The 9,496-nt window shown below is 37.8% G+C and overlaps 1 protein-coding gene across 1 annotated transcript; it reads left to right on the plus strand.

The window, feature by feature from the left end:
* Positions 1-3,982: 3,982 nt before the first annotated feature.
* On the plus strand, positions 3,983-8,425 carry LOC136610707 (uncharacterized). Its single transcript, XM_066589921.1, has 7 exons — positions 3,983-4,376; positions 5,310-5,371; positions 5,984-6,070; positions 6,591-6,773; positions 6,887-7,111; positions 7,226-7,432; positions 8,233-8,425. The coding sequence occupies exons 2-6, from the start codon at positions 5,329-5,331 to the stop codon at positions 7,306-7,308; spliced, it is 621 nt and encodes a 206-aa protein (XP_066446018.1). The 5' UTR covers positions 3,983-4,376; positions 5,310-5,328; the 3' UTR covers positions 7,309-7,432; positions 8,233-8,425.
* The last annotated feature ends 1,071 nt before the right edge of the window (positions 8,426-9,496 follow it).

Here is a 9,496-nt window from a genome sequence, read left to right on the forward strand (position 1 = left end):
AACGGAACAGGTAAGTGAAAAATTTCTGATAACTTCTGTATGGCTCATAATTAATGCACAATGTACATTACAAAGTGCATTAACATGGCCATACAGAAGTGTATAGACCCACTTGCTGCCGCGGGACAACCCCTTTAAGTCTTTTGGAACAAAAATTAGCTTTTTTTAATGTATAGCTGTCTGTACCCTATTTAAGTTGACTTTTTTTTATTAACTATAGCTTGGGCTTATTACATGAATTTTCAATTATGGGCAGCTCGCATATCAAAGACACGAGTGACTTTTTGTTAAAACTAAATGCGACAAAATTTTCGGACTATATCATTTGGGCATCCTTAGATGTCACCTCTTAGTACATGTCCATATCTCACGAAAAAGAGTTGGAACATTGTATCAGCCAACTAGTCTGTTCAATGCGCATATTCCACATGTCTTTTTTTAATATATAGGCGATCCTAATAAAGGAATTCGAACTTGATGAATACTATAGATTCCATTGGCTTATTTTGTGCATAGATTTAACCAACTAATAACATGTATGGGATATACTTAAAATCTTAGAGAAGAACTTCCCCGGCTTCTGCGCCCACCAACAAAATGACAGACACATGCACAGAAGCCACGTAGGGCCGGGGAAATTTTTAATCCCCTTGCTTCTGGCTACCGAAGGTAGCTGAGAGCCTGGAGCAGTGACCGGAAGCTTCATTAAGCGGTCCCCAGTCACATGATCACCATTATCCATAGGTGTAACAAGTTAGCGATCAACCTTAGGCCAGTATCAAATTACCGGATAGGAATTGCAGATTCCCCAAGTGTTTGATCTGCGGTAATACGCAAATCAATTAAATGCATTCGAATACACAATTCTGCTCACATTAGCGGGTCGGAATTACGTAATGCACTCATAGAAAACAGAACATCATGTTCTATTTTACTGCAGATATTCGCGACGTAGAGCCCATTGTGCTCTATGGTCACGGACATACCCATAAGCAATTACATTACATACAGGCTGCAGGTATCCGCATCATCACTAAGCGATGGTGCAGGAAATGTAAATAAACTAAAAAAGGTGTACTGCACATGATCGCCTACATGAATACATGGTCAAGAACAGTACATTACTTGGCCGTATGCAGGGCCACGGCCGGGCTCACAGCTGGAATCTACCCCTGACCTCCGCAAGTAGATTCCTTATATGGCCGTGTGAGCCCGGCATTATTTAGATCGCTACCTGTAATACCAATGTAATTTACAAAAAGAACGCTTGCCTTACTGCAGTTCTAGGAGTAGCTTTTTGAGTGCCTTCTGTTTGAGACTGCCGCACCTCAGCTAGCTTACGAAGCCTCACAGAGCGCCACTTTTTACACCCCATCCCTGCCACTGAGGTTAAGAAAGAAAAAACAAAAAAGTGTCAGGTTTGCAGCAAGCATGGGAAGAGGAGGGATACCCTGTTTTTTAGCCCCATGTGCCCATCCCAACCAGGCCTCTGTAATTACCCCTGTTTTGAGACATACCACAAAGTTGTCATTATTACTTTTATCTAAGATTTAGGGAATGACAAAGGGAGGGGGTTCTTTTTAGGGAGTCAATATTTTTTCTGTACAAGTGAGCAATGGGCCTGGAATTAATTCAGTTGTGCCCTGAAAGCCAATGGGTGTTCTCTCCATTGCAGGCCTAGTCATGTGTCCTAAAAGTAGATTGGGGCACAATGGGTATGTTTCTGAACACAGAATAAACAGGTGTATCCATTTTGTTGTGAAAGTCTTCATTCCTATGTGTGCTGTACAAAAAAACTTTTAAAATGACTCAATTGTCAACAAAATTTAAATCATAATTTTTTCCTTCTGCTTGCTTTGGTTCATTCAAAAACGTTGGGATCAAAATATGCAGCACACCCCTAGATGAATTCGGTATGGGGTCTAGTTTTCAAATGGGGTCATTTGTGGGGGTTCTCCGCTGTTTTGGCTGCTCAATGGCTTTACGAGTGAGCAATGGGGGATAAAACACCTTCAAGCAAAATGTGTGTTCTGAAAGCCACCGGCTGCTCCTCTAGTTTTGGGCCCCATTGTTTATACAAATCTAAGATTAAGGCCACAGTGGGTATGTTTCTGATCACAGGACAAACAGTGGTATCCATTTTGCGTGCAATTACTCATTTTCATGTGCACTATAGAAACAAAATGTTTTTTAAAATGACATATTTGCAAATATATGAAATTTTATTTTTTTCTCCTCTAAAATGCCTGAAAAAAACTGTAGGGTCAAAATACTCCTAAAACCCCTCAGTGAATATATTAAGGGGTGTATTTTTTAATGGGGTCATTTGTCGGGGTATCTATCACTGTGACACCTATGAACCTTTGCAATCTCGGCTTGTAGGAAAACAAAATATTCCTCAAAATTTTAATAACTAATGTTAAATTTGTATGTCTCCTAAATGGTTAAAAAAGACTAGTTTTTCAAAAGTCCTTCCAGAATAAAGTAAACAGATGGAAATATATATCTTATCAAAAACTTGTACAGTATGTTTGCACATATTTGACATATTGCAGATGAAAGTGTGAAAAATGGCAATTTTTTTCAAAATGTTCCCAATTTTGATGCTTTTAATACATATACACAAATTCTATTGGTTAATTTTACCACCAAAATGAAGTACAATATGTGGTGAAAAAACAATGTTAGAATCACTTGGATATGCAAAACCTTTACAGGGTTATTCTATGTTAAAGTGACACATGTCAGATTTCCAAAATTTGGCCTGGCCATTAAGGCGCAAACAGGCTTGGTCACTAACGGGTTAAGAAAAACTAGCTCCTTATTATGTTAGTCTTAGGCCTCAATTATGACATCACGGAAACTTTAGCTGTTTTGTAGGTCTCATATATCATAGGTTTCTATTATGACATCACTAGCTATTCTTTTGGCCTATTGTGTCATAGGCTTCTATTATGACATCATCAAAACTCTAGTGATATTAAGTGACGCATCAGTTGGAGACTTTGTTTGGGGAGGCTATTTGTCTGAGCACACATGGCTACTCACCTCCAGGCTAAAATGAGCATTATTACTATTCTCATTGTGAACCTCTTACTGGCAACAGTGAAAGGAGCGCCCATTATTTGGGAAGACTATGATCCCGAAATGGAAGACATTACTACAATAGGTAAGCTTATCAGTATATACAATCTGGAAATTTCCCCACATAGCTAAAGCACAGCGTTAGGTATCCCATATATCCCCAGGTAATCCCCCACATAGATAATGCATAGAGTCACGTACCCTATATTTCCGCAGTAATCCCCCACATAGATAAAGCACAGGATCAGGTACCCCATACACCCCCAGTTATCCACCACATAGATAAAGCACAGTGTCAGGGAAATTTGGGTGTTTGCAGGGATGTAATTTAGGCGTCTGTTTGCGGCCCGCTTTGTTTTGCATCTGCTTTTTCCAGACACAACAAGGACAACGCGGTGAATTAGCCCTTATATTGATATATTGTGACAATTAACCCTTTTATCGCCATAGACATACATTGTTTATGTAATTAATGCAAACGTATATGAGTTGTCATTCAAAAGATTTCTTTTGGTGTATTTAGTTATGGTGATTATAGAAAGACACCTTCTTCTACACGCAGGGGAAGTGACATGTATGACTTCTGCACATCTTGGACATTTATATTTAGGAGGTGGTGTGCGTCTATGGCGCTGCCTGGGTCACATTTACAGCCACAAATATGAATTTGTATGTAGTGTTCGCGTAATGTCAGGCTTTATTGTAAAATTGCATGAAGGTGCCCATAAGCATTACATGCTGGGTGGCATTTTTTACAATGTTTAAAGTATTTACTTTCATAAAATATCCAGGTATTGGGGTATTTTATATCACACGTTTTATTTGTGTATGTCCAACGTATCAAAATGTTTGCCACAGCAAAAGGGTTATTACACTTTATTAACACAGTATTACAAATGTAGCAAAGTTTAACCCAATGCTGATAACTTGGTGCAACAGGCTATCTTAACACGACAAAGGCCATTGAAAAGCTATTGAGAAGACAAATTGTGGCACTGAACTTTTTCTTAATGCTTTCACAATTTTTACAAATGCTTTTCTGGACATTCATGTAATATAAAGAGCTGTGATGATTAATGAACTTTTAGTAAATCAGAATTGTTGTCACTAAATACTATCTATGTTTATCCATTTTTATTAGTTACTCCAAGTCTGGAAACCATCGTCTACCAGCTTCCAGACCCTGGGACACCAGCTATTCCCCATTATGGATTTCCTGTGGCCACAGTCACTACTGGCACAGTTCTTCTATTAGGGATCATACTTGGAATCGTCTATTGTCTCATATATAAGTAAGTATTACACATTACACACTGATTTTCTCCATTTAGTACTGTGACGCTCACAACGACCACATTGTGGATTAGATAATTAATATTCTTTATGTTGTTATGATCACCTCTTTATAAGAATATGATTCATTGTGGGCCTCCCAGGAGTTGATATTGGTATTAGTGTAATGGATCCACAATGACTTGAAGGCCATATGAATAGTCTATACTAGAAGGATAAAAGTCTAATAATAGTCTATACTATAAGGATAGACTGAATGAAGAAACTTATGGGGACTTAGGCCATGTTCACACTGTGTTTAGACTTTATGTTTGACACTTATGTATACATTGTGCTGCTCATAGGATCCCTTTATAAGATAAAAGTATACTGTTTCAGTGTCTCAACATCAAAAGTAAAGTCAAAACTTGTTGCAGAAGTTGAATAAATTTAGGCAGTGGCATACCCCCACATACAAAGGGGAAATGGGGCCCTATAGATGCATTTAGCATATCTGCTAAATGTAGTGTATACACATCATATAACATAGTGATACTGTATATTCAGTGCCAAATGAATGTCCAATGTGCCACAACTATTTGTTTAATATGCCAAATGTTCTTTTGGCACTGTACGCTATTACATGGCCTGTTACAGTGTATTGACTGCCACGCTATGCAAATAGTGTAGACATACTATAATAATGGCCAAACTGCCATGAAAGTCAAGATAATGAAGAATATATCTGTAGCCTAATATATATGAACTTAGACAAAAAGGAACGCTGATGCCCTCATCTGCCAACCAGGTGACTTTCCAGTCTGCCAGAAATCTAGGCGTTACACCCACCTTTGTTTTATGCATATGGCTTCTGATGTTTTACTATATGCTGCAAAACTAATGTGCCAATACACTAACCTACAATTTTATCTTCTTTACAATAACCTTCATAGAAAGAACACCAAAGAGACAATGACCAGAGAGACGACCAATCAGAGAGCCGACCATACTGACGGTAAATATTTGAAGAACTGAAATATGTCTATAAATTGTAATCTAATACTATATGTATGTTGTAGGAGATTACAATAATAGTGATTTAGTACTTTTATGGCGATATCAATTTTTTGTAGAATTTGTTATGTTTTACTAGCTTGAAAAATGAATATATATATATATATATTTTTATTTTATTTTTTTTAATCACGATTTAGTACCTTTATGGCGATATCGAATTTATTATTTTTTTATTAGATTTAAAAATGTAATATATATATATATTTATATTTTTTTAAATTTGTTGAAAAAAGCTTAATATTTGTTTTAGCCCTGTAGTGGGATTTGAACACATGATCTCTTCATAGCTTGTATGATGCACTGTAATACTTAGAGCTCATTCACATGGTGGTATGCATAAAACACCACATTTTCCTGCTCTGTGAGATGGCTATGGCTGCATAGGGCAGTGATTGTGCACTGCACATGATAGCGTATCTCACGCAAGCTGTTATGTACAGTGTGACAAGTTTCCTTTTTTTTATTTCACTAATCTGTTAAATGCTGCATACACGCAATGTATAATCTCTACTCTGAAACTGTAGTAACATCCAATATGTCTGTATTACAGATCCTGATGAGATAAAAGTCACCATGCCTGAAGAAACACCTAAAAAGGCCAAGATAAACATCACCAAGGCTGACGACCATATTGACGGTAAATATAATATACCAAGTGATATATAGACTTCAAACAACTGAAATACGGCTATAAATTTTAATTTATTACACTATATTCATGTTGTAGGAGATTACAATCACAACGATTTAGTACTTTTATGGCGATACCAAATTTATATAGAATTATTATGTTTTATTAGATTTAAAAATGTAAATATATTATATATATGTATATATATATTTTTTTTCTTATTAAATGTATTGAAAAAAAAGCTTAAAATTTATTTTAGCCCTGTAGTGGGATTTGAACATGTGATCTCTTCATAGCTTGTACGATGCACTGTAATACTTAGGGCACATTCACACGGTGGTATGCATAAAACACTGCATATTACTGCTCTGTGAGGCGGCTCTCGCTGTTATATGCAGTGTGAGAAGTTTTTTTTTTTAATTCACTGCTCTGTTTCTTAGTGGCGTTGTATATTCAACTCCACATACATGCAATGTATGATCTGTACTTCGAAACTGTAGAAACATCCAATATGTCTATATTACAGAACCTGATGAGATTAAAGTCACCATGCCTGAAGAAAGTCCTAAAAAGGCCATGAACATCATGAAACCTGAGGAACACCATGAAGAGGCCAAAAAACCAGGCAGCTATGATATCTGCCACTCGTCATTCCAACAACTCATGGCAGCCATCATAGCTTATGGCTCCTCTAACCATACTTCACGTAGTAAGTTCTCATTTATGTTCTACAGTGGTTATCATTTCAGTTGCATATACTATACCTATTCAAATCATGTAGGCGATTTCTGTTGTACTTAGCTTATAACATTGGTTTCACAGGTGACAAACCTTTATCTGCTCGCACCATACCATCAGGCCCGGATCACGGATGTCAGTGCTGTATTGCCCGTGGTCATGAAGAGCTGTACACCCCAGAAAATCAAACTACAGCTGGGGAACATCTGGGAGAGGCCAAAAAAGTAGGCGGCTATGGGATCAGCCAGCCTTCCTCCAAACAGCTCACAGCATCAGGCATGGCTAAAGCCTCTGTTCTACCTTCAGTTCGTAAGTTCTCATTTATGGTTGTACATTAGTTATCATTCTAGTTTCATCTACTGTACCTATCCTTATCGTGTAGGTGATTCCTATTGTACTCAGTTTATGACATTGGTTTTACAGGTGAGCCCCCACCATCAGACCTGGGTCACGACTGTGAGTGCTGCATTGCCCTCGGTCGCGAGCAGCTGTACACGCCGAAATAAGATCCTACGGCGGAAAAACATCTGGGAGAGGCCAAAGAAGGAGGCGGCTTTGACATCTGCCAGCCTTCTTTTCAACATCTCATAACATCCATCATTGCTAATGCCTCTATGCTTCCTTCACATGGTAGGTACTCATTTACGGTTGTATAGTGGTTATTATATTAGTTTCATATACTGTACCTATTCTTATGGTGTAGGTGATTCTTATTGTACCGAGCTTATGACATTAGTGTTACAGCTGACAGACTTTATCGAATCACCTCACACCATCAGAACAGGTTTACTCATATCAACGCTGTATTGCCGGCAGACATCATCGGATCTATCAGTGAAGACATTCACTATTGTCCCAACACACTATGAACATCCTAGAAAACGTACAATCTGACATCAGCTTTATTTGGTTGTTATTTTCAGTATGTATTTTTCATACTGTGTAATTTTTCCATAAGGACGATCACAAGTTGGCTGTCGCTCTGCGTCTCTGTTGGACATGAAAAATACCAGAAAAAAGAAAACATATTAAAAAGCATGTAAATAAACAAAATGGCACCCAAAAAGCTCTTAGATGTTAGGATCATTATATTAATGGAATGGCCTTAAAGCAGATGTGGGAACCTGGGGTTCCAGTAGGGGCAATTTTGTGATCCGCTTATTGTCAAGAGATAAGTAGGGATTGTCCAAAGTGTAGAACATTTTTAGGATAGAGCATCAATGTTTTGTTTGGTAACGGTCCAACCCCACAACCCATGCCAGCAATACACAGTTTTATTGATATGACTATATACAGAATATCCTATATGCATAATCATCTTCAGTTCTCGTATATTTAAATACATTTAATGACTCCAGTATTATTTTAACATAATTATGTTATATGGAACTTTTCATTAATTCCTTAATCAATTTTGTTTTTCTCATTAGATAAAAACATCATCAGACAACTGTATTACATCTATTGTGTGAACCTCAACTTTATATTGATCCAACAAAGTGCTTGTGGAAGCATCTGACCACCATATTACACCTGTTGTGTTCCTTAGCTTCAGTGATCCAACAAAGTGCTTCTGGAAGCATTTGACCACCATATTACACTTGTGTTCCTCAGCTTCAGTGGTCCCAGAAAGTGCTTGTGGAAACATCTGACCACCATATTACACCTGTTGTGGACTTCAACTTCAGTGATCCAAAAAGTGTTCTTGGATGTATCTGACCACTATATTACACCTATTGTGGACCTCAGCTTCGGTGATCCATCAAAGTGCTCTTGGAAGCATCTGACCATCATATTACATTGGCTGTGGACTTCAACTTCAATGATCCAACAAAATGCATGCGGAAACATCTGACCACCATATTACATCTGTTGTGGACTTCATCTTCAGTGATCCAACAAAGTGCTTCTGGAAGCATTTGACCACCATATTACACCTGTTGTGTTCCTCAGCTTCAGTGGTCCCAGAAAGTGCTTGTGGAAACATCTGATCACCATATTACACCTGTTGTGAACTTCAACTTCAGTGATCCAACAAAGTGCTGGTACTATTGTATTATGTCTCCGGTGTCGACAAGATACAATAGTACCCAAAGTGCTTGTTTTGTGGAAGAATTTGACCACCATATTACACTTCTTGTGGACCTCAACTTCCATGATCTGGCACCGATTACCAACAATTCCTTGTCTAACACCACTGAAAAAAACATATATTACAGCTTCATATTAAATCTTATATATTAAGGTTTAAATAAAAACATTTGAAACCTTCATCTTTACGACTTATGCATTTTTTCCCTAAAATTGATAGACCAAAAGCCAGCATGATGCGCTACACTTATCTCTGTAACTGGCACCCTATACAAGCCTAATCTATGAGTGTATGGTAGGTGTGTGAGTGCTTGCTCATCAGTATTTTGCACCTGTGCCCCCCTCCCCCCCATGTAGCACTTTGCCTGTTCTGCTTGCTGCTGGGAAGTGGTGTTTTTACCTGCTCATGTATCCTTGTATCATGCTGCATCTATACAAAATGTTACTGTGCAGGTTCCATCCAATTGCGATATGGACAGAAATTCCATGAGAAAACAACCCATTTATTTTTTATGGATTCATTTACATGAGCAATTTTTTGCTTGCACAGACAGTGTGAGATCAGAAAATCATTGCATGTCCTATTTTTGGGCAATTCTGTTC

This window comes from Eleutherodactylus coqui, chromosome 1, assembly GCF_035609145.1.
Source record: "Eleutherodactylus coqui strain aEleCoq1 chromosome 1, aEleCoq1.hap1, whole genome shotgun sequence".
NCBI classification, from domain to species: Eukaryota; Metazoa; Chordata; class Amphibia; order Anura; family Eleutherodactylidae; genus Eleutherodactylus; species Eleutherodactylus coqui.